The sequence below is a fragment of the Chenopodium quinoa genome, unplaced genomic scaffold (genome assembly GCF_001683475.1).
Source record: "Chenopodium quinoa cultivar QQ74 unplaced genomic scaffold, ASM168347v1, whole genome shotgun sequence".
In the NCBI taxonomy this organism is placed as follows: Eukaryota; Viridiplantae; Streptophyta; class Magnoliopsida; order Caryophyllales; family Amaranthaceae; genus Chenopodium; species Chenopodium quinoa.
This window is the reverse complement of record NW_018744991.1, coordinates 1,521,663-1,549,296: the sequence shown is the minus strand read 5'-3', so window position 1 is coordinate 1,549,296 and position 27,634 is coordinate 1,521,663. Positions and strand designations below refer to the sequence as shown.

At 36.4% G+C, this 27,634-nt stretch overlaps 1 protein-coding gene and 1 pseudogene across 1 annotated transcript; both read right to left on the bottom strand.

The window, feature by feature from the left end:
• Window positions 1-21,343: 21,343 nt before the first annotated feature.
• LOC110706888 lies at window positions 21,344-25,130 on the bottom strand (annotated as a pseudogene).
• A 1,540-nt stretch (window positions 25,131-26,670) lies between these two features.
• Window positions 26,671-27,240, bottom strand: LOC110706764 (uncharacterized mitochondrial protein AtMg00240-like). Its single transcript, XM_021884716.1, has one exon. It carries the CDS (start codon window positions 27,238-27,240, stop codon window positions 26,671-26,673), a length of 570 nt encoding a protein of 189 aa, XP_021740408.1.
• Window positions 27,241-27,634: the final 394 nt, after the last annotated feature.

The following is a 27,634-nucleotide window of genomic DNA, read 5'->3' as shown; positions in this document are numbered from 1 at the left end:
CTTATGCTGCCCTAACCATCCACTACAATGTTACTACATTCATCCTTCAAGAGCCAAAGGGGTTCAGAACGAAAAGGAGACTTATCCGGCTTCCGTTTTTTCCTCCTCTTGAACGAAACCATAATTGGAGCATGGTCCAAACGATGGATAGGAAAGTTATGCACAATAAATCCAGGAACATTGAACACCCTTCATCATCCGCAAGAAATCTATCAAGTCACTCTTTAACAAAAGAACTCATCAAATTACCCCTCTCCCATGTAAAGATACTACCTTAAAACCCTAAGTCCCTCAACGAGCAAGAATCAATCATAACTTTAAAAGCATCCATACACCTTTCACTCCTTAGATTATCTCCCTTTTTTTCTGACAATCTCATTATCTTATTAAAGTCCCTAAACATGATGCACGACTCCGTACAATACGCTTTTAAAGAAGACACAAGAGACCACGTCAGGTGTTTATTAGAAGACTCCAGCCACCCATAAATACCAATGGCACACCAAATCAGAACATTATAAGCATCAAGAATAGTTGTAGCAAAATGGTGGATAGAGTAAGAAATCACATCAATATTAATATCCTTCCACCAAAACCCATACCTCCCGAGTTACCCACACTACTAAAACACAAACCATTAGTAAAACCATATATGTTTTTATTATAGACAAAATATTATCGTCAATCATTGTCTCCATAACAAAGAAAATATTCTGCCTTTCCCTCCATCAACGATCCTGAAGAGCTTTAACTGTCAGAGGGTTGACAAACCCCAGACCAGCTTATGATTTTCATTGTTGTTCAAGGGCTTGGGGTTCACAAAGGCCCTCTACTTGAAAAGTTTTGCCATCATCATTAGCAATTTCGGTTAATCTCCCTCTTCGCCTCCTTATACGTATCCCCCATGTCCATCCCCATCTCATCTGCTCTCCTTGTATTCTTAGGCCCTGCGTTCGCAACACACTCACAAGTATCTAAATGTGTGGCCCCCTCATTCTCATTAGCACCTCGCTCATATTTTCTCCACTTCGGTATCTTCCCCTTATGACTCCCAACTTCATCCCATGAATTACTGTATTTTCCTCCTAGATCCCTCTATCCTTGATAACCCCAGCACCCATTGACCATCACTACCAGTATTTGTAGTGCATCCCGCATCTCTCCTCTTAAAAGGTTCAACTTGTTTCTCTAAGCTAACCTCACTACCCATGTAATACCTTGTATTTTTTAGACGTATTTTCAAATTAATTAATTAATTAGTATTTTTTAAAAAGGGAATTTTAGTAATTTATTTTACTATTTAAATTTTGGAGCCAAAATGATATTTTAATTTTGGTGCCAAAAACATTTTTAACTTAATTATTATTTTCGGATTTTTGGATATATATATATAATTCCCCTAATTAATTAGCTAGGATTTTCGAATTTTTTTTTTTTTTTGAAGAAAACACTCTAAGGAGTGCTAATTATCATCATTCACAGGGAGATCAATGTTCAAAGAGCTAACAATACAAGAAAGGAAATCCGTCAACCACACACGTACTACTACCTACACTCCATGGCAAGCTATGAGCAAGTGCATGAGCTACTTTATTACCCTCCCTACGAACAAACTTCCACGAAATCGACTCAAACAAGCTACTAACATGAAATATCATCCAAAACTAAGTGAAGATCACTCCTTCCTGCTTCTTGTGACTCAATTGCATTAATAAGACCATGACAATCACTCTCTACCACGACCCGTTGGAATCCGAAGTTAACAACAGCCTGCAACCCGAAGACCATGGCCTTCGATTCAACAATGTTAGGCTGCCACCGGTCTGCTGACATACGGACAACAACCATCTTTGCTTCACCCCTGCAATACCGAACCACCGCACCTGCACAAGACCCCAGATCTTCACACACTCCACCATCTACATTCAGTTAAACCCATCCCTCCCTAGGGGGCTGGCAACGAGCCTTCACACTTCCACCCACCTTCATAGCTCCTTCCTCCTCTCTCTTCAGCTCGCCCATCAGTTTCGAAACATACTCCATTGAATTCTGAGGATTGCAAGCTTCCCCTTAGAAAATCCATCTATTCCTCGCGTTCTAAATTGCCAAACAAATAGTGATAAATAAACCATGTTCTTGTTGTGATAATCGATCAAAGCACACAGACACAAAGTAGATAAACGAATTAAAGCAGCCCTGCACATCACCTCCTAAGCCACTCGCATCCCACAGCAATCGAGCAATAATGCACTCCTTTAAACAATGGATCTTCGACTCACCCTCCACACCACATAAGGAGCAAAGCGAGTCTCTCTCTGGCAGCCGCTTGCTTAGCTCCAATAAAGTAGGTAGAGCACCCCTACACGCCCTCCAAAAGAATACCTTCACCCAAGGGAGAGTTGTGGCATTCCATAATTTACTCTTGAATTTTATAGAACAAGACGAGGATACCACATTATCCGCATCACACTCCCCACATATTTCTCTATAGGCAGATGAGCCGAATGCTCACCACTCTTCTCAAGGTCCTAACACAATGAATCTTCCAGAAGTTGCATACTAACTGGGATACTCAACACACGTTCTCGCTCAAAAGGCAGGAAAACTTCATTAACCTTCTCCACATTCCAAGATGCCGTGGGAAGGTGAATTAAGTCACAAACTCGAATATTAGCCACTGCATTGCTCCTTGGTGATATAACTCTCCTCGTTTGAGTGCAAGGAATCCAAGCACTTTGCCACACTGAGATGTTCATACCATCCCCCACTCTCCACCGAATTTCCTTTCGAATCACCCACTTAACCCCCCAAATCCCACGCCAAGTATAAATAAGGGCACTTCCTAGTTCAAAGCTCAAATAATCCCCATTCACAAAATACTTGGCCTTCAACACACGAGCCACCAAACTAGTGGGAAATTGCAAAAGCCGCCAAGCTTGCTTTCCTAGTAAAGCCGAGTTAAAAGACTTAAAATCTCAAAAACCGAGACCCCCCCCACTGCCTTAGGTTCACATAATTTCTTCCAAGCAACCCAATGAATTTTTCTCTCCCTCTTCTTCTGTCCCCACCAAAAGTTAGCCACCAACGATCGCAATTCGTCACAAAAAGTGGAGGAAAATTTAAACACACTCATCGCATAGGTCGGGATAGACTGGGCCACTGCCTTAATCAAAACCTCCCGCCCCGCCTTAGATAAATATCCACCCTTCCACCCTTGGAGTCTATTCCACACCTTGACTCTAACCTCTTTAGTAAGAACCTTTTTCGATCGACCAATAACCGTAGGCAAACCAAGGTACTTGTTATGCACATCCACAATCTTTACCCCTAACAAATCCGCCAACTCAACTTTCCTATACATCAGAACACCTCTACTAAAAGTCACATTCGTTTTCCTCAAGTTCACCATCTGCCCCGACGCAACCTCATAAGTATGCAGAATCTCTCTAATAGTACCCACCTCTTCCGCACTAGCCTTAGAAAAAATCACACTGTCATATGCAAATAATAAATGAGAAATAGAGGGTGCCAACGGAGCCACTCTAATACCATGTAACCGATCTAACTCAACTGCCCTTCTTAAAAGTCCCGAAAAAGCCTCGGCACATAATAAGATAAAAAGATATGGGGAAAGAGAATCACCTTGTCGTAAACCCCTATCCGGAGTAAACTCCCCTAAAGGTGATCCATTTATCAGAACCGAAAAAGAGACAGTCGAAACACAATGCATAACACGGTCCACCCACTGATCTGCAAACCCCAGTCTAGTCATTACCGCTCTCAGAATACGTCATTCAACTCTATCACAGGCTTTTTCCATATCCAATTTAAGAGCCAAAGAGCCGCTCTCACTTCCTGAATTCTTCATATGATGAAATAACTCGAAAGCCACCAAAATGTTATCAGTAATCAGTCTCCCAGGAATAAAAGCCCTCTGATTGATAGAGGTGTTCTGACAAAAAAGATTTTAAACTATTGGCTAGCACCTTAGTAATCAATTTATAGACCACATTACACAAGCTTATTGGTCTTAACTCAGTCATAGTATCAGGGTCCTTCTTCTTCGGAATCAAAACAATAAATGTATAATTAACTTTCTCGGTAACCCCACCATTAAGCACACCAAGGACTAGACCATAAACAGTAGGACCAACAATATGCCAATAAGTTTGAAAAAATGAAGGACACATACCATTGGGACCCGGAGCTTGCAAAGGATGCATTTGCTTCAACGCTAGAAACACCTCCTCCTTAGTATAAGTGGCGCAGAGAGCAGCATTCATCTCATCCGAAACTGTTGGAACAACAAGTGTGTAGTGTGTGAATTTTGTGAAAAACTCAAAGTCCCACATTGGTGGGAAATGAGAGTTTTACTCTCTTTATAATATAGAGAGTGGGCTAAAGGGGTGTGGCCCTTGGGCTACCCACATTTTGTGGAGAGGGAGGACCTATATGGTAAACCATATATCACACACACGCGCGCCGAACCGAACCGAGCCGAGCCGGGCTGGGTGTCGGGTCGGGTTCGGGTTTGGGTTTGGGTTATTAAACAAACTTAATTTTTGTTACCGGTTTGATTAATATTCAGTTACAAAACGTTTTACTGTTTTGGTTTAAATTTTTCCGTTACATTGCTTGATTCTCGTTGCTGTTTTACTGCTAAACGTTGCACCGTTACACTGATTTAATGCCTTGATTCTTGCTTAACGGATACACTAATTGCAGTAAACGTTGCTAATCTTTCTCCCGTTTTCATGCTTAAGCTGTTACGTATCTTTACCTATAAAAGGACGGTTCCAGCTTTGTTTTTAAACACACGGAAAAAAATACAGAAAACCACTTTGCAAAATATATTTTCTCTTCCTCTCAAAACAGTCGAGCAGTTTCTTTCTGATTTTCTGGTGTTCCTTTGTCCGGTGGTTCGGTGCAAAACCGCCGGTATTTTATACTTGTGAAAGACTGTTTTATCCTGGGGGCATCCGGTTTGGTACGAGCTGCTTGCACAAGTTTGAGGCAGTGCCGCGAATGTTCTAAAGAGAGAGACATAGTCCGCGACTCAGTCTTATTCTCGGTAACATTGTTCTTACTATTTTATTTGTGCAATTCCGTTTTTAACAATTTTAGAACAGTCGTTTCTGCCTTCGTGAACACTATGTCTACCGAAGAAATGACTATGTCTGCTGACCTTAACAAGCCCTTTCGTTTTGAGGGCGCTCACTTTAAAAGATGGAAACAGAAAATGCAATTTTTCTTAACTGTGAAAAAGGTTAATTCTGCCTTAACAGCCCCTCGGCCATTTATTCCTGATAATGCTCCTGAAGATGAATTAGCTTACTTGAATAGTGAAATCGAAACCTGGAATGAAACTGATTTCATGTGCAAAAACTATATACTTAATGGTCTGTCTGATAACCTCTATGACTATTATAATATGGAAAATACTGCTAAGGATTTGTGGGATGCCCTACAAAAAAAGTATGATACTGAAGAAGCAGGTGCCAAAAAGTATGCTGTCAGTAGGTACCTAAAATTCCAGATGACTGATGATAAGTCCGTGGAAGTGCAGTCTCACGACCTTCAGAAAATTGCCCATGAGATAATTTCCGAAGGTATGGCCCTTGATGAACAATTTCAAATTGCTGTTATTATTGACAAGCTGCCTCCTTCCTGGAAAGATTTCAAAAATAATCTCAGGCATAAGGCTAAGGAATTCTCCTTAGAGAGTTTGATCACTCGGCTACGTATAGAAGAAGAATCCAGAAAACAGGATCTAAAGGAAGAGATTTTACAAATCTCTGCTAATAATGCTCCTAGGCGATCTGCTGCAGTACTTAAACCTGCTGGTAAGAATTTCAAACCTCAGAACCGGAAGAATAACTTCAATAAACCGAATGTTCAAAAGAACAATGGAAGACAACAGTCTCAACCCCCTAAGAATGGTACTGGTCAATTTCTGTGCTATCGGTGTGGGAAACCAGGCCATATGGCACGAAAGTGCAGGAACATGCCTAACCCTGTGCCTGCGCAGGCTAGCATGATTGAAGAGCCTTTTGTGGCTATGATTACTGAGATCAACCTTACTGGTGGATCAGATGGGTGGTGGATAGACACTGGTGCCACACGCCATGTCTGTTATGATCGTCGAATGTTTAAAACATACACTGAAAAGACCGATGATAAGAAAGTACTGTTGGGTGATTCCCATTCCACTAACATTGCTGGTGTTGGAAATGTTGAGTTGAAGTTTACTTCTGGCAGGACTCTCATTCTGAAAGATGTGTTACACACTCCGAAAATGAGGAAAAATTTATTTTCTGGTTTTTTGCTCAATAAGGCTGGTTTTATACAAACCATAGGTTCTGATTTGTTTACTTGAACTAAGAATGGAATATTTGTAGGAAAAGGATATGCTACTGATGGCATGTTTAAACTGAATGTTGAAGTTAATAAAATTTCTAATTCCGCTTATATGTTGTTGTGTTCTACTATTAATGTTTGGCATACTAGACTTTGTCATGTGAACAAAAGACTCATAAAAAATATGAGCAATTTAGGGCTTATTCCAAATATCTCTCTCAATGACTTTGACAAATGTGATTCTTGTAGTCAGGCTAAGATTACAAAAACACCTCATAAATCTGTGATTAGAAACTCAGAACCATTAGACTTAATTCATTCGGATATTTGTGAACTAAATGGAACGTTGACCAGAAATGGACAACGATACTTTATCACCTTTATTGATGATTGTTCTGATTATACTTGTATTTATTTGATGAAAAATAAGAGTGATGCTTTTGAAATGTTTAAGTTGTTTATAACAGAGTTTGAGAATCAGTTTAACAAGAAAATAAAAAGATTACGAAGTGATCGTGGAACTGAGTATGATACTGATGCTTTTGTAGAATTTTATAATTCACATGGTATCATACATGAAAGGACAACTCCTTATTCCCCAGAAATGAATGGAAAGGCTGAAAGGAAAAACAGGACCTTTACAGAATTAGTAGTTGTTATTTCCTTATATTCTGGTGCTGCTGATCATTGGTGGGGTGAAATTCTACTAACTGTTTGTTATGTCTTAAACCGTATTCCAAAGACTAAGAGTAAGGTTTCTCCCTATGAAATACTTCGTAATAAACGTCCTAACATTTCTTATTTCAGAACTTGGGGTTGTCTAGCATATGTTAGGATTCCTGATCCTAAAAGAGTTAAATTAGCTAGTAGAGCTTATGAATGTGTATTCATTGGATATGCTATTAACAGTAAGGCATATAGATTCTTTGATTTAAATGCTCGTGTAATTATTGAATCTAATGATGTTGATTTTTATGAGGACATGTTTCCTTTTAAATCTAGAAATAGTGGGGGTTCGTCCACCTCTATTATTCCTAAAGTCAGGTCTAACTCACAAGAATTGGATGCTGAACCCGAACTAAGAAAGAGCAAGCGGGCTAGAGTAGCAAAAGACTTCGGCCCAGACTTTGTAGTTCTTAATGTAGAGGAGGATCCTTCTACCCTCCAAGAAGCTCTAACCTCAGTTGATGCAGATTTATGGCAAGAAGCCGTGAACGACGAAATGGACTCACTTGAGTCTAATCAAACTTGGCATCTAACTGAGTTGCCACCGGGCTGCAAGTCAATTGGTTGCAAATGGGTCCTAAAAAGAAAGCTGAAAGTTGATGGGACCGTTGATAAATTCAAAGCCCGTTTGGTAGCTAAAGGCTACAGACAGAGGGAGAATGTTGATTTCTTTGATACCTATTCACCTGTAACTAGAGTAACATCTATTAGAGTACTAATATCTCTTGCTTCTGTTTTTAATCTTGTAGTACATCAGATGGATGTAAAGACTGCATTCTTGAACGGTGAATTGGAAGAAGAAATCTACATGGATCAACCGGAAGGATTCGTTGTTCAAGGAAAAGAGCATCTGGTATGTAAGCTAGATAAATCTCTTTATGGTCTCAAACAAGCACCTAAACAATGGCATGAAAAATTTGATAACATAGTCATCTCACATGGTTTTAAGATAAATGGTAGTGACAAATGCATATATGTAAAATTTGAGAATGACATATGCACTATAATTTGTCTATATGTGGATGACTTGTTAATTTTTGGCTCGAACATTCATGCTGTGAATGATGTAAAGCTATTGTTGAATGCTGAGTTTGACATGAAAGACGTAGGAGAGGCTAATGTAATCCTTGGAATTAAGATTACTAGGACAGAAAATGGAGTTTCTTTGGATCAATCTCATTACATTGAGAAAATCCTAAAGAAATATGGTTACTTTGACTGTAAACCTGTTAATACACCTTATGAATCCAGTGTTAAATTATTTAAGAACACTGGTGATGCCGTAAGGCAATCTGATTATGCGAGCATCATTGGCAGCCTTCGGTATGCCACTGATTGTACTAGACCCGACATTGCCTATGTCGTGGGATTGTTAGGCAGGTTTACTAGTTGTCCTGGTAATGAGCATTGGCATGCTATTGAAAGGGTCATGAGATACCTTAAGAGGACCATGAACCTAGGGTTGCATTATGAAAGGTTTCCAGCTGTACTAGAAGGCTATAGTGATGCTGACTGGAACACCTTATCAGATGACTCTAAGGCTACTAGTGGATATATTTTTTCTATAGCCGGTGGAGCTGTATCTTGGAAGTCTAAGAAACAGACTATTTTGGCTCAGTCCACCATGGAGTCACAAATGATAGCACTAGCTACGGCTAGTGAAGAAGCAGGTTGGTTAAGAGGCCTGCTAGGTGAAATTCCCCTATGGGAAAAGCCATTACCGGCTGTCTTGATCCATTGCGATAGTACCGCGGCTATTGCAAAAGTTCAGAACCGTTATTACAACGGTAAGAGACGACAAATACGTCGTAAGCACAGCACTGTGAGAGAATATCTCTCTATCGGAGCTGTTAGAGTGGATCACGTACGCACTGAGAATAACTTGGCTGATCCTTTGACGAAAGGATTAGCTAGGGAGAAAGTCCATTTTTCCTCTAAGAAAATGGGACTATTGCCATTGAAATGAACCACACATAATGGTAACCCAACCTATGAACTGGAGATCCCAAGAAATAGGTTCAAAGGGTAATAACAAGTTATGGTGTGATATGAGTTGAATATGTTCAAAAGACATAATTTCCTGAAGCGATCAAGGATGAGTTAATAGGAACTCTTAATGAAATATATACTCCAATTTGGAGTGGAGTACCAAGCTACAGGAGTACTCTTGATAGATTCACCTATGTGAATGTGGAAGTTAGGCCGCTTCCTATGAAATGTGTGGCAGCATTTCTAGAGCATTCACTACACTGGGATAGACGTGCATGGCCGAAATAGCACGGGTCTAGAACAACACCAAGAGTAGGTTGTGTGTGGTACTTTGTCAGAGATAGGGTTCAAAACTTCGAGTCACCCTTGTTGAATCTGAATCGTACTCACTACGTAGAAGTTCAAGTTGAAAAACACTTCTGTTTATGCGCAACCTATATATGTATGGATTCTGCTCGAAAATGTTTTCAAAAAATTCAAGTGGGGGATTGTTGGAACAACAAGTGTGTAGTGTGTGAATTTTGTGAAAAACTCAAAGTCCCACATTGGTGGGAAATGAGAGTTTTACTCTCTTTATAATATAGAGAGTGGGCTAAAGGGGTGTGGCCCTTGGGCTACCCACATTTTGTGGAGAGGGAGGACCTATATGGTAAACCATATATCACACACGCGCGCGCCGAACCGAACCGAGCCGAGCCGGGCTGGGCTGGGTGTCGGGTCGGGTTCGGGTTTGGGTTTGGGTTATTAAACAAACTTAATTTTTGTTACCGGTTTGATTAATATTCAGTTACAAAACGTTTTACTGTTTTGGTTTAAATTTTTCCGTTACATTGCTTGATTCTCGTTGCTGTTTTACTGCTAAACGTTGCACCGTTACACTGATTTAATGCCTTGATTCTTGCTTAACGGATACACTAATTGCAGTAAACGTTGCTAATCTTTCTCCCGTTTTCATGCTTAAGCTGTTACGTATCTTTACCTATAAAAGGACGGTTCCAGCTTTGTTTTTAAACACACGGAAAAAAATACAGAAAACCACTTTGCAAAATATATTTTCTCTTCCTCTCAAAACAGTCGAGCAGTTTCTTTCTGATTTTCTGGTGTTCCGTTGTCCGGTGGTTCGGTGCAAAACCGCCGGTATTTTATACTTGTGAAAGACTGTTTTATCCTGGGGGCATCCGGTTTGGTACGAGCTGCTTGCACAAGTTTGAGGCAGTGCCGCGAATGTTCTAAAGAGAGCGACATAGTCCGCGACTCAGTCTTATTCTCGGTAACATTGTTCTTACTATTTTATTTGTGCAATTCCGTTTATAACAGAAACTCTATGATCAATACTAACCAGAGCTTCCTCATAACTCGACGGAACCGACGAAGTGAACAAATTCTTGAAATTCCCAACCGCCACTTGCTGTAATTCATTTAGCCTCTCATGTCTAGTCCCATCCTCCGACACTAAATGAGAAATTCTGTTTTTAGAGCGACGGTGAGATGTCTTTCGATGAAAATAACTGGTGTTACGGTCCCCCGCTTCCAACCACAACGATCTCAACCTCTGCCTGGCCTCCAATAAACTTCCTCTTGGTGTAGCAGCTCACTAATCTCTTTCACAATCTTTTTCCTTTCCTTAACATGAGCAGCAGACCTGCCCCCCTTATTTAGAATGCTCAACCTCTTCCTTTCTTTTTTCCTAATTTCCCTAAAAATCTTACCAAACTCCTTATCACTCCACTTCCTCAAATCAGCAGCACACAAAGCTAATTTATGCTCTAAAGAAACATCCCTGCCACGCATTTGCCACTACTCTCTCACAGCCATCATGCTCCACCCAAAGTTACTCAAATCTAAAAATTTTCTCCTCCCTCCTATCCCCTTTTCCTCCAAAATTAATTCAAGGAAATTTTGATTTTTGGTACCTCGAAAATGACCTTTGCTGACTTTTAATACCCAGCTAAATTTTATTTTATTTTAGTATTTATCAAAGTTACAAAATATAAAATTTAGTACCACTTAACAGAATTCGTTAGGGTTCCGTTAAGTGGGTCCATTATCTAATTAATTAATGATTTAATTTATAAAAATAAAATAAAAAAAAAACCCAGCCACTGCCACCCCCCTCCCCGTCAGCCACCCTTCCCCCTCCCCGTGCTGGCCGATGCCCAAACGTTCCCCCGGTGCTGGCGATCCCATTCTCTTCCTTTCTCACCTCCAATCTTGGCTGCAACAGCAGCAAACCCCTCCCCGAAACCCCTATTTTCCTCTTCCCCGAAACCCCCTCCTAGCCCCCCAAGCAACCACAATAGAAACCCCTCTCGTACTCCCATAATTTCGAATCGCTCCTTCCCCCACCCCAAAACCCTAGCGGCTAGGGTTTTCGATGGTGGGGAATGAGTGTTTTGGATTTTTCGGGAGTGGGGGAGGTGAATTATAGGAGTTTTGAGTGGTGGTGGTGGTGGCTGGAGTGTGCAAGAATCGTCGGCTGGCTGTAACCCATTCAACCGGGTTGTACAACAATCATCGGCACAGGCTGTGGTGACTGGGCTGCATGCCTGGCCGCAGCGGCTGTGCTGTAGTGGCTGGGCTTGGTCTGGCCGTGGCGGCAGGCTGCTGTGGTGACTGGGTTGCGCGCCTAGTTGCTGCAACAGCAGGCCGGCAGTGACCGGCAGGCTGCTGTGACGGGGAGGGGGCTGGCAGTGTAGGTGGCCGGAAGGTGGCAAGACGATGGCTGGGCCTCACTAACGAAAACCGTAACAAAAGTTAGACGAAGGTACCAAAAGCTATACTTTTAGAATTTGATAGGTACCAAAATAAAATAAATTATAGATGGGTACTAAAAGTCGACAGAGGCCATTTTCGAGGTACCAAAAAGCAAAATTTCCTTAATTTAATTGGTGAGTGATCAGACCACTCAAGCTCCAAATTCACCACTTTTGCACTAGGGAAGAAATCCATCCAACCATGAGTATCAAGAGCCCGATCAAGTTGGCATTGAACATTATCATCCCCATTCTGGCCATTATCATAAGTGAACTCATAGCTCAAAAAGGGAACGTCTCTCAGATTACCTACATCCACAGCTTCCTTAAAGTTGTCCATTTGCCATAGAGCTCTATCTCTACCACCCTTCTTCTCTGAATCAACAAGAATTTCATTAAAATTGCCATTACAAACCCACGGCTCCTCACACTCCAAAGACAACTCAGTCAACAAACTCCAGGAAAGGTGGCGGTTTTGAACTTCTGGCCACCCATAAAAATCGGTAAGCCGCCAGATAGCCGACCCTAACCCCTTCATAATCATCACATCAATGTGGTGAATCGCATAAACCGAAGAACCACCACGATACCTTTCAACCAAAATAAAGCCGCCCCTCCCGATCGACCACGACTATCCACTTCTAACCTTTCGTAACCTACTAGCTTCGAATGGATTTTCACCATTTCTCCACTACTCAATTTTGTCTCCATCAGAAAAATAAGAGATGGGGCCTCCCCCCAGACTAGATTCCGGAGATTATTAACTGCATTGGTGTTGCCAAGACCTCTACAGTTAATACTAAAGATACTCATTGGGCTTGGCGGGGTAGCTTAATTGCTACCTCCGCCTCTCGCCATCCATTCAAGTCACCCTCCATCATAGATTTCTTTGCAACAGTCTCCACCACCATCACATTGTCATTCCCCTCCCTGTTTCTTTTTCATTCCAAGCAACACCTCTCCCTAATAATCTATCTTACACACCTCACCCCTTTCTTTCACTTTCCCTCCCCTTTTATACTTCCTCCCCATATTCTTCCCTGCCATTCCCCCATCCCGTGCCTTAAAGATCAAATCAGCATTCCCCTCTTCATCTACAAAACGTGTCACAACACTCCCCTCCCCCTGAGCAGTCACGCCTACTCCCTTCCCCATACTCACATTCCCCCCCATATCCACCCCTTCCTGCAAATCACCCTCCCCACACCCAGTAAGAAGGCCTAAAGAAGCAGGCCCTTTCTCCACCTCCCCATTCGAATTTCTCCCCTAAACATCTCCTTTCTTATTAGTCGAGGTCAGAACCAGAGGTTTATGAGTAAATACTAGAGCCTTTTTTGAATCGGATCGAAGATTAGCCACCTCCTCCGTAAGCTTTGCTCGACCCTTACGAGGAGACGCTCTGAGCCAAAGACCCCATTACTTCTCCTCCGGCTCCTCATCTTCTCCTACATTCGGGCAATCCCTTTCAGTGTGATCTATAATGCCACACATGAAGCAGAAAGTAGACAACCTTTCATATTTGAGATGAACCATCGTAACATCCCCTTGCTTATTTCTGATTTTCGGATTTTATAAGTGTAGAAAATCTGTTTTTCTTAGTTAGATTAATTAGTGATTAATTGGTATTTTTTCTAATTAATTATCTTATACAAAATATATTATTTATACAATCATTTTTATTCCTTAAAATCTAGCAAAATAATGCCAAAAACCAATGAGGAGGTCCGAAAATATGAGCATATAAGGCTCAATATTTTCGGCCACCATGTGGTAATTTTGAGCAAATTATTTTAGTAATTTTGTATTTTAATTATCTTCCTTAATTTCTATTATTTCCTTAATTCTTATTTTTCATCTCATAAAGATTTGATCATCTTATTTATTTGCCTTAAAACCTTTCCTGATTATTCCCCAAGCAAAGCCATTTACCATTTAACATTTCATGACTACATACTTACCTTATATCTTAATTGCTTAATCACCATAAAACTAAATCCTTAATTCTTTAGCTCTTTAGCTCTCTTTTCCAAGTAATTCCTTAAACTAAAATTGCCATATTTCTTCCTACATTTTCTTGCCTTAATTCTTGCATGTTTTAGCCTATAAATACCCCTTAAATTAAAGCTAAAACTCACATAAAAAACTCTCTAATTTCTCTCTTATTTCCCTCTTAACCTCATGGTTTCTCTCCTCTTTTTCTCTTATTTTTCTTGCGCCAACCACCGCCCAAACCACCACTGCCACCATCAGCCACCACCTCCGGCCGACCAGGCCACCAGCAGCAGCCACCTGCCGGCATGTTGTTGCTCCTTGTCGAACCCTTCCTTCCTCTTCTTCTTTGGTTTTATACTTCTTCTTTTCTTCTCCTAATTAATTCTATTATTATTATTATTATTATTATTATTATTATTATTATTATTATTATTATTATTATTATTATTATTATTATTATTATTATTATTATTATTATTATTATTATTATTATTATTATTATTATTATGAGGGTTTTGTAAAAATTATTATAAGTGTTTTAAATTAAATAAAATCAGTTTATTATTCAAGTTTATTAAAAGAATTCTTATAAGGTTCATGTGCATATAATTGGGGGTTTTATTTTAATTGTTGTGATTATTTGATGACCCTATATTAAATAAGATTATATTTAATTTTAGGGTGTTTTTGACAAGAGTGCTTGAGGTTATCTTTGATGTTTTCTAAGCAAGGATCAAGGTACGTTTAGGTAGCTAGATACATTTGAAATTGATTGGATTGAATAAGCATGTTTTGTGTGATTTTAATGATGATTGAATAAAATTGATTTGGATTATGAAATAACCTTGAGAATTCATGTTTTAATAAACATTTTTGAGAATGGATTTTTAATATCATGTTTGAATGATTAGATTATTTATTATATTTAAAAGGTTTGATTTTGAAAGCATGTTAAATTAAATAAAAAAGATTTTGAGTTGAATTATCATAAAGGATTGAATTATTGATTTAGAGAGGAATTATTGAATTATTATTAAAGCTTTACATTCATGATTATTATATTAATCCCACTATGCTGATTTGGTTGATCAGACTATGGACTTTGTATGACCTAATCTTCCCTCAAAGATAGCCTATAAAGATACTAACTTTGGGTGTGTGCACACTTAGGAGAGGAATTGGGTTTTTGAAAAGAGTAATTAATTTTAATAATCATTATTATTGAGTTATTGGACTTGTCTTGAGAATATTGAGAATTGGTTTTGAATTTATGAGTTTGGAATGATTGGATTAATTATCGGTATTAGTTTTAAAAGCGTGTTTGCTGGTAAATTGAGTTTACATTATCTTGCACTTATCGTACTTAGCATATTTTGCTAATTCGTATTTTGTATTTGTTTTGGTTCGCCCTGTTTACCTTAATGGTAAGCAGTGCTGACTATTTTCAGGTGGAGTCAATAAATGAGCATTTGGGATTCGCGGGATATGCTTCACTTAGTTTTAGGAATGTTGGTTTTATTTCTATTTTTGAGGTATTCATAACAATGGTTACTATTTTTATTAAGTATTAATAAAGAAAGAGTTTGAGTTTCCGTTGCAAAGTATTGGCTTTATTTAGTAGTTTTGAGTAGCCTTGTGTAATCACGCGGCAGTAATACGCCTAAGTCTACCTCTACGGTATAATTATACGTATTATACTGGTATTTCCGTAGAGAGTGATATGGGGGTGTTACAACCTACCACCTATTCATGTCCCTCCTTATAACCAATAGTCAGTACATTATTCTCCCCATCGTTTACACCTAGAGGTGTCAAAACCAACCTGACTCAAAAAAACAATCCATTTCTAAATATAACCATTCGATTTGACCTGAGAAATTCAAGACCCAAACCCGATCTGTAATCGACCTGAACTCAACCCAAATTCGAATTTGATTAGATATTAACTTAACTTTTCACTAATTTGACCCAATCTAAACTCAACCTGAAACCTCTTTAACCCGACTTGAACTCAAACCAAATCGGTTTGACCTATCCTGAAACCTCTGTAACTCGACTTGAACTCAAACCGAACCGGTTTGACCCGACCTGAACTAAACTCGACCCGAAATTGACCTGAAAAATACCTAATTCAATCCGTTCTGTTTTGACCAAAACTTATATCAACTTGACCTGATTTTACCCTGACTCAATTTTAATCAGACATGATTTCAAACCAACCATATTATAAACCCAAACTATTATTGACCTTTTTTCTTTTAGTTAAACATAATTCTTTTGATCCATCTATACTCAAGTTTCTTTTATTGTATTTATTTTATACAAGTATATACACTACTATATTTACTAATTAATAATAAGTTTATTTTAAAAAAAAATGGAACATTGACCTACTTTTAAAATGACTTTAATTATATATTGAATTTGGTGAACCCAGTAATAAAACTAGCTCAAATAAACGCGAAAAGAATCTAAATTACTGATTAGATCTTATCTATATCATATCAAACTTAACCGAAATCATCCGAACATGAATGAACCCGTCCCAAATTCTATGTCACCCATTAAAAAAAATAAGGAGTAGTATATTAAGTTAATCTGATAGTAATTAGTAATAAAAGACAAGTATTTTCTGACCTACTACCTTTCTCGCAACAAAAAAAAAAATTCAAGTTTTTTACTCAATCAAAACCATTTGCTGACTACGGGAAGATAGACCTGATGAAAATGGTCATTTGAGAGAGGAACATTACTAAAACCACCATCGATTTTCCATTCGGTATTGTAGGAATTCAGAAATTCAAGATGTTCTTCACCATCGATCTTTGTTTTCCAACCACATAAAAGTACTACATGACCCAGATTTGGATTAACGTTAACTGAAGAATCCGTATCTTTGGAATCAACAACAGCTAATGAAATTACGTTTCCAAAAAAAACTTACGTGAGAAAAGTGTGGGTATGGTTGTTGATGTAGCCTAGGTGTAGGTGCAAGTAGGTTCAAATAACATTAAAAAAAAGAAAAAAAAAATATTAAAAGTATTCATAAATTAACAAATTACTTGAAACATGATATACGACATATGATTCCTACGAAATGATTAAGACAAGTAGTGTAATACTAGTAACTTGCAACCTAATACTCTATAATTGCATACTCCTCTCCATTTTGGGACTTGAATTCCAAATTTTGTTCTTTTAATACTTACACGATTTCAATGCTAAATATTGATTGATGTGTGACTAAATTCGACTATATATTATAATATATCTACATGAAGTTAAATTATAAAAATGATGAGTAAGTTGAACAAGAAATACTCATACATATGGACCCGAAGCTCCTTTAATAATTATAAAGAGTCGAAATCTCTTCAAAAGTTATATGTAGATACGTGTATGATCTAAGCTAAAAATTCCTATTAGTTTCTAGTGTATGTTGCTTAAAATCTACTATTCACAATACTAATGTGATTCTATAAACACAATGTCATGAGGAAGTATATACAAAAGATTTTAAACAGTATTCTAGATACCGAACTCTGGGTGTGAATTGGTGATTTATAAATTACTAGATTTACTCACTCTCTGAAGTAATTAAGAATGTGTATGATTGAAAGGATAACAAATATATTTGCATGATGTTTTCTTAATTCTGATTTATTAAATAAGAATTGCAAACGTGATTATATATCATGTTTTTGGCTGAGAAATAATGTTTATGAGTTTAAGAAATTAGACATGACATTGTGAGCAACTTACTTATAAAATGTATTTATTATGCCCATAGTTTTAAGAATTTTCAATATAAAGATTAATATAATTAGGCAAGAGAAACAATTAAGAGTTTTATAAGAATAATTTTACGTTGCTTGATACATGAGTAACATGACATTGTCAAAAGAATTTATGGCCTAAAAGGTGCAAATGGATTTTAAACATTGTTTGATTAATTCTATACCCCCATATGCAAGGATTAGGGAGAGATAGTTTTAATTTCATTATTATATTTAATCCTTATACATGAATAATAAGATATATAGATGATCAGTTTGGTACATACTTTAGCTTAAATGTCAATAATTTATTTAATAGAGGCGGCCACATAATTATTAACTAGATTACAATGACACCATCTTGAAAATGAATATATATAAATGTCATTAACTATCTACCAACTGTAAATACTCTAATTAAAATTGATATCCCAGAAGGATAACACTAGTTTTTAATGAACCTAAAGCACGCCTGAAGCGTAGTAGTCAAATAAGTTCCAAAGATATAAATCTTCAAACAGGAAAGGAGCAATTATTGACATTAGCAAATTTGAGAAAGTGATACATTGTGATAGATCTCTAAAAGTGATTATGTTTAGTAAAATTGATATGTACCATGATTGTATAATCCAGAAGAGTAGAAAATGTCCAACAAGCTTAGCATGTATCAAGATTATAGTCAAAGCACTCTAGCAGAGTATGCGTTATTATTAAATCAAGTATTAATGTATCGTCTTGCCAATTGTATAAAGAAACACATGTTGGTTTTCTAATATCACATCATATATATTCATGGCCATGCATAGAGTAAGCTTAATAAAGTGATCACTAGTGTTGGAAAACTAATCATAATTCAAATTCAGAGAAGTGATTGGATGTGGTAATTCAATTAGGCCATCCGGGTATAGTAAATACCCATTATGAAAACTTGAAGTTTCACTTTATATGAAACCAATAATGTGCTGACGCTCTCTCATGTTAGATATATGAAATGAATTGAATGGCAAGACATAACATTGAGATTGAGCTATATTTAGATTGTGATTTTAATAATTTATTTTGAAGAAATCCAAGAGATCGTACATTATTTATGAACAATTTTGTATGTGAACATGTAATAAGTGACCAGAAGTTCACATGTAACCAGAAGATCACTGCAATAGCTTACATGTTGTTCACTATTAGGTGACTAGAAGTTTACTAAAGAAACTTTTAAGTGAAACTTTTGGATAACTTTCACTATTAGAGTTTTTGGGATCCAGAAGATTACCATCTAGTGGAATTAAATTAAAAAAAAAAAATATTTATATTTATATAACAATCTCTTGATGGGGCTATTAGAGCAACTCCAATGGCAAGCTAATTGTCAAATTAGCTTGCCATGCCACCTAGGATTGCAAAGCTATTCTTACTTCTAGCTAATTTATACCACAATGGTTAAGCTAATTGTCATTTAGTTTTTTCAACTTTTTTTTAATAATTAATATTTTATTAGAGACAATTAATTCCTAAGCTAATTAGCTTAATTAGCCAAGCTAATTTGCTTGGCCAAGCCAAGCTAATTATTGAATTATCCTCCAATGGTTTGGCTATTAGCTTGAAAATTATTAAAATTCTAAGTTAGTCCTTAAAAGCAGCCATTGGAGTTGCTCTTATTTGTTAGCACAAGAATAAAGAAAATAAATAATAAATAACTGCACAATCCACTCCTCCCCATGGATAATAAGAGATAAATTTTGTTGAATATGATCCTTCCTAGGATCCTAATCCTAATTTATCTCCTAATTTTATTTATAACAAACTACTAATTTTATCCGAACATGACTGGAAATTAAATATCCTAATAATTGAAACCTTAAAACCTAAAAATAGGAAAAAATTCTTTCAAGTGAATAATAAAAACCTATAGGCAAAATTCTAATGCTTAATTAATAACGCAATTTCTATCTTACGCTTGGAGTACCATGCACAAGGTACTCCTGGTTTATAAAATTTATGTTATTTTGATGTTAACTTTTTATTATTTTAATTTATATATATGTTATTTTGAAATAAGTACATGTTATTATATACTTGCATGCTTTTTTTTTTTTTTTATATTCAACATCGATCATTTCACTATACTCCAAATTTATAAAATTCATGTTATTTTGATATGAACTTTTTATTATTTCAATTTATATATATGTTATTTTTAAATAAGTACATGTTATTTCATTCTTGCATAATGTCTTTTTATACATGTTGTTGAAGTAAATAAGTAAATAATATACTGTTTTAGCAAAATAACACAAGATTTAAGCAAAATAACATAAGGTTTAGGCAAAATATCTCAATCATAATTTGTATCGAGTACATGATCTAGGAGTATATAATACTAACTCAATTAATAATAAATAAAAGATAGTGTAGGTTTTCAATTAACTCCATGAATCTTCAAGATTTAGGTTTTCAATAAGCTCCATGAATCTTCAAGATTTGCAAGAAAATTGCAAAAAATTTCACAAAATTTTGCATATCCCAAGAATCTTCAAGAAATTTCATATTGGACGATTTCCCTTCTTAGAAAAAAAAAATCGCCTTGAATTTTATCAAATATTGAAACATGATGAACAAAACCAATACGCCATGATCGTGTAAGTACCAAAAGGACTCACAAAACCTGAAAAATCTAATACCATTATGATGTGGATCTCTCAAGATACTCACAAGGCTCACAAGCTATAATAATATTAGATCTTCTAATTGTAGCAAGAATTAAAGACTATACACAGAATTAAAGGGAATTAAGGGATTGTACTCTAATTCTCGCAAGGATAGAGGGTCTCTTGTCAATTGTAGTCAACAAGATGTACAAAAGTCGCGGTTTTGTGTTTGGTTTAACTCCCCAAACCTATGATAGCAAAAGCTCATCAAACATACATTATTATTATTCAACATTCTGTCAAAATTTTAATTGATATGCACCCATATTTACAGGTAAAGATCAAACAAAGATAATATAGAAAAATAATAATCATAATCCTAATACAATAGATTACTAGGAATCCTAATCCTAATTTATCTCCTAATTTTATTTATAACAAACTACTAATTTTATCCTAACATGAATGAAAATTAAATATCCTAGTAATTGAAACCTTAAAACCTATAAATAAGAAAAATCCTTTTAAGAAGTGAAAGGTGAAAAACTAAAAATCTATAGACAAAATCTTAATACTCAATTAATAAATAAATATTATATAAGATAATGTAGGTTTTCAATAAACTCTATGAATCTTCAAGATTGGCAAGAAAATCGCAAAAATTTTCACAAAAATTTGAATATTCCAAGAATCATTAAAAAAACTCATATTGTACAATCGTTCCCGCATCAACCGTAAGGGACTGAGAGGATGAGTATCAATCTAACGGTCAAACCTATCGATTGGATGTATGATAAATACACTGGATTTGGTGAATCTGATAAATGAAAGAAAAAGACTGAGGTGTAATTGAATATTCTGGAATTCTGATATATGCTCAAGGAAGATCTTGAATTTTCTGGGGTAGATGTGTGTAGACGTAAATGGGTTTTTATGTTGAAGGTGACAATTCAGGTCTGTACTATTAAGAAACCTAACAAAGAAAAGGAGAGTTCAATATTAATTCCAATATTGAAGATGAAGTCTCAAGGGAGAACGACATTTGGAGTTACTTCCAAAATGACAGACAAAAATATTATAGAATACAAACAAGAACTCAACGGCGTAAATGAGCAACCAAAAAAATATCGGTTAACTCCTCAACAGCAACAGCACCATATCATATAGTACTTGATTCGTACAAATAATAATGAAATCATAATAATAATACAATAAATCTCGTTGTCATAATATGACAGGATTAACAATTGATAAGTCGTAAGGGAAAATCAGGAAAAGGAATTAACACGATCCCGGAAAACTTTTAACATACTAGTAAAAGTGACAATGCCGACCAGCCTATAATCTTCTTCGACAACCCATACGTGATTCAAACGATGTGACAAAGCCTGTATCATCACTGCGATCACAGAGCTTCCTGGATGGCAAACAATGGGCTCAGTTCCCCTAGCAAATCGTGCTGAATTTGATCTGGAGCGCATGCTTTTTACAACAGCTTCATCATCAGATGAGGAAGACGACGTTGAACTTAAACACGAAGAAACTGACAAAGTCGAATGATCATCTTCTAAGAGCTCCAAGAATCCATCTAATTTCTTCTCTTCCAACCTTGCCTTCACCAACTGAATCAGATCTTCTGGCGCACCACCATAGTCAATGTAAGCCATCAGATCACCAGCAGAAAGGGTCGCAACCGCAGGAGCAACAGTCTCGTCACAGCAAGCAAGAGTATACAGTGAAATCTCACCAACCAATCTACCCTCGTCGTCTACCACTGCCACAGCAGTTTGGCCAGAGAGTGAGTTGTTGATTGCTCTGAGGGCGGACAGGGCTGGATCGTCTTAATGTACAGATGGGATTTTCTCCTCGATTATGTTGGCAGAGTGGATCGAATTAAATGGGATGGGAGAGAAGTGGTTGATGGAATTAAAGATGAAGCGAATTACATCTTCTTGGCTGATCCAGCAGTATGTGCGCCCCACAGAAGTTTTCTGAGAGAGCTTTTGTCTTGGGCTGCCAGAGTTGCGGATCCTCCTTGGAACTATGAGACTCTGAGCTCCTTCGAGGATGCAGTCTACAGCATCGAGAATGCTGCAAGTTCAAAGGATAAACAAGAGCAATGTCAGGATGAAATTCTGTGCATGCAGGTATAAACATGGTGATCCAGGAGAAATTTGCTGAATGTTATCTTCACAATTAAAGGCCCAAAGTAATTTAGCACAATATTTCCAATGATGATAATTGGTCCCTCCATCCGAAATAATTGTCACATTGTCCCAATTGATCATAATTTTAAAATTTTCAATATACAATTTGTAATAGTGTGTCCCTTCCCACGGTATACTCCTCCCTTATTCCAAGTTCGGGTGTCATGGGAATCCAAGATCCGATTAGTGATAAATCTATGAAATATCGCCTTAATTTTCAAGAAATTGGAAAATTGTACAAGTGACAATTACTTCAGGACAGATGGAGTAATTGAAATTCAAGTACTACGAGAAGTATGCGAGAAGACATACTTGAACCAATGTAGGATGCACCACCAGACTTTCATAAACTAGCCTGATGGCTTCTCTCATATTTGGTTACTATCTGATGGAAATGAAGAGGAAAACTCACATTAAAGCTAGCATAAAACTTCCACAAACAGATGAAATGAAATTTTGTTTCTCAGAGCCACAATGTTGCAAAATTTCAAATCATACATCAAAGAATTGTCTTCTTCTGGTATGAACACAGCTGTCATTATGGACTTTTTATGAAACTTGGGAGACAGTTGACAGGGAACATGATGCAGTCATTTTCATAAAATAAGGTCACTGATTTTTTTGAGATTGCATGTCCTTTTTCTTTTCTGTTCCATCATGTGAACTTTATTTTTTGTGGTACCACACCCAAAATTACAATATTTATCACTAATTTCACCCAAAAGTCACTAAAAAGCAAACCACAACAACAATAATTCAAATTGTGATTATTTTGACCCAAAAAAGCCTTGAAAAGCCAATTAAAAGATGTACGAGTATATAAGGTTGAACTTGAGACCACATCACTTATAAGAAGGTACGTAATAATAAGTGGGTGTACCTAGAGCATAGGTACACCCTATCGTAAATCTAAATAAGTTTCGTAATAACTTATTTAGATTGTTATTAGAAAGTAATCGAACATTTATACATGAATCTAACTTGCACTAAAGGGAATGCATTGTCAAAGCTAAAAATGACATTTATTTTGAACTAATCTTGATCCATTGCATGCTTGCACATAAAAGTGATATAACCCATCAAATCACTATCAATTAGGTCTAAAGCTACTTTGATAACCCCATTTTAACTCTACAAAATAAAAATGTAACGTGTCACCTATTTTCAAACAAAGGTAGTATAATTACGTCCATAAAAAGCCTAATCAATTATCCCATCTAATAATCGACACACTCTTCCAAATCCCCCAATTAATCTCAGATACAAATCAATCTCTTAGCAACAAAATTTGCCTAAATTCATGACTGTTTGAATCTATAATAGTTGTCAGTTTTCACATAAAAAAATTATAGGTCTCGACATGCAAAATCACTGTAAAATCAAGCTAATTCACAATTTTCAAATTAGTTATACGGAGTAGTTAGATCAAATATTAAATCACTAATGGACCATCATAATTTTGTCGTGCATTCCTAAATCAATACGAGTATTAATTTAAAAAATATATAGAGTACTATTAGAAATATATTAAATTATTATGTATGTGGTAATTTATATCAAAATCCACTGTAAAATCAAACTAATTCACAATTTTCAAATTAGTTATACGGAGTAGCTAGATCAAATATTAAATCACTAATCGACCATCATAATTTTGTTGTGCATTCCTAAATCAATACGAGTATTAATTTAAAAAAATACTATTAGAAATATATTAAATTATTATGTATGCGGTAATTTATATCAAAATCACTCACAATCACGAGTCAATCAATGTTATATACAAGTACAACGCATTAAACAATTCTTAATTCATAACAGTACTTCGAAAAATCAAACGCATCAAATCCAATGAATCCAACATCGTAAACATAAAATTTAATCACCGACAAATTCAATTCATAATAAATCTCAAAACAAAAATCACAAATCAATTAAAAAAAAAATTAAAAGGCAAAATACCTAGAGGTAGGGTCCAATTGCTTGACGAGAGAAGGACCGTCAGGAAGAAGAAGAGAAACCGGAGAAATCAAAGCAACAGAAGGAGTCGAGATGTTCTCTTCCTTACAAAGAAAACACAAAACATCAACAATCGAAATCTTGCCAATGCACTTGGAAGCTTCTCCGGCGACCGGAGAAGACCAAACGCTGAGCGAAGGATCGCCGGAAGATCGCCGGAAAAGTGAAAGAGCGTCGGCGACGGTGGCGGAGGCAGGGAGAGGCCTCAGCGGCGGCTTCCCGAGACAGAGGTCAGATATTTCATGAGAGAATAGTTGTACTGCCATACACTACAGAAGAAAGAGAAAGTGAGAGGGGAGAGAAAGCTTGAAGAAAGGATTAATGGCGGAAATGAAGCTTGAAGATGAAGTTTTTTGTTTTGTTTTTTTTTTTTTTTTTTTTTTTTTTTTGTATATTTGAGAGGATTTGAGAATTTAGAGGAGAAATGAAGAAGGATATTTATAAAGGGGGGTTTGGGTTTTTTTTCACAGGGTGGACGACAGGTACGTACTACGGTCATCAAAGTTGTGGGTCCTTCTCATTAACATATTTTTTGGGCTATTTTTTAAAACTTATTTTAATTTTTAACTATTGTTTAATTTAATTAATTAATGTATAATGTGTGTTCATGCTAGTCACCTTCGTTTTTACTTGTAAGTTTTGGAAATGGTAATAGTGTTATACGGAGGAGACGCGTTTTCGATCAAGGTTTTATTGCAAAGATTGTTCGTTGATAATTTAATATTAAAACTGTAATTAATTGATTAAAATTAGATAAATTATGACTATAAGTTAGATTGATTTGAACGGGTTTGGTTCTCTTTTCTCTATGATCTAGTCTTGATGAAAAGTATGTGCAATTCAAGTATATATATGAACTTGTTTTTTTTAACTTTATTTTGGCCTTGTTTGGCAACCAATTTATTATCTATATCGAATCCTCTGGCATAAGGGTATAAAATACAAAAGATATATAAGCATGGAATAAAGATAGGAAATTGGTGAGTGAGATAGGATAGGAATCCAAAGAATAAGTAAAATCCCAAATTTGATGAGTTAAGAATGAATGAAAACGAGATAAGTAGCAAAAGTAACCCTAATTAATTCTTTCCTTCTCTATTGAATATTGATAACTACGTACATGTGTTTGCATGTCTTAGTTGAATACGACCCATTTGATTGTAGGAAAGATCTTTAGATACACGGAGACACCATAATAAGTATGAGATGATGCAATTGCTAGCCAATCACTAACTGGATTACCAGGTTTTCATTTTCTCAAGCAAAAATACTACATGTTAAGTTATGAGGAGGACATGTCGATGCAATTTACTAGTATGTGATTTATGTTCTGTCAAAACTTGGAAATTAAAGCTTATTTATGCTACTATTAATCGTACTATTCACTAATTGCTAAGCTAACGGAAAAATTGATTACTAGCTAGCTAGATTAGAGATCATCCTTCTGCTACCGTAGAACCACAGTACCAAGTGTGCACTTAGATCAATTCAGGGTTTTTTTAGCTCATTTAACCGTGTTATACTTGCTCATTCGAAGGATTTTAATTAAATAATGTGAAAAATAAAAACGTCAATGTCTGAATACAAAATATTGTAAATAGTTTTGTATGGATGACTTTACTATCAACAGATATAAATCTAGATACAAGGTTAATTTTGTATGGATGACTTAGTATCCCGCCAGATACAAAAAAGACCATTAGCCATTATGTCAAAATCAATAAAAAAAAAAAAAAAAAAAAAAAAAAAAAAAAAAAAAGGCTTACCTTTCTCATTCATCTTTTCACAATATATATAATTTACAAAGTATTCCATAACCTAAACACACTAGGAAAGGAATAAGATAAAATATTAACATACATAAGATATCTAAAGATATTAACAATATTCTCTTATGATTATCTTAACATCCCCCCTCAAAATGAAGTATGAAAATTCCGAATGCCCATCTTGTCCAGGAATAATTCATATTGTGCCTTTCCTAAGGCCTTTGTGAAGATGTCTGCCAATTGAACCTTCGTTGAAACATACGACGGTCGAATTATACCTTCTTTAATTGCATCCCAAATGGTGTCCTCTCATGGAACACTGGATTATTAGCTATATGCAAAGCCGACTGACTATCACAAAATTAACATATTCATACCTTGCTTGTGTTCAACACCTAAATCACTAAGCAATTGCTTCAACCATTTTAACTCACATGTCAAAGTTGCCATCGACCTGTACTCTGCTTCAGCAGAACTGCGAGAAACTGTGTGTTGCTTCTTGGTTTTCCAAGACACAGGGGACAAAGCAAGTAACACAAACGTAACCAATCTGACAATGATCCACGAGTCAAAGGACAACTCGCCCAATTTGAATCACACCAACCTTCCAGCCACAGTGCACTATCTGATCTCAAAAGAATACCTTGGCCTGGGCATTTCTTCAAATATCGGACTACTCTCAACGCCGCCTCCCAATGTTCCTCTTTGGGTGATCGCATAAATTGCGACAAAATATGCACTGAGTACGCCAAATCTGGTCTTATGACAGCCAAATATATCAATTTACCAATCAAACGTCGATATTTTTCACCATCAGAAAGATTTTTCCCTTCTGCCAGAGCTAATCCATGATTTTGCTCCATTAGAAAATCTGCAGGCTTTGCTCCCAACAGTCGTGTTTCAGCAATGATATCCAAGGCATACTTACGTTGGCAAACATAGAAACCATGCTTGCTACGTGCCACTTCGAGCCCCAAAAAATATTTCAGAGACCCTAAGTCTTTCATTTTAAAACATTCACTTAAGTATGATTTAAAACCATCCAATCCAAATGTGTGGTTTCCTGCAATTATCATATCATCCACATAAATCAACACGCTCAACTGCAATCTACCCTTCGATAGAGTGAACAAAGAATAATCAGAATGTGATTGTTTAAAACCATATTTCTTTAAAGTTGTGGACAATTTCTCAAACCAACATCAAGGAGCTTGTTTCAATCCATACAGAGATTTTTTCATCTTGCACACCTTGTCTGACTTATTTTTCTGAAAACCCGAGGGAACTTTCATGTATATCTCTTCCTCTAAATCACCATGCAAGAAAGCATTGTGCACATCCATTTGATGTACATCCCAATTTTTAATAGCGGCAACTGCAAGAAAAGTGCGTACCGTTGAC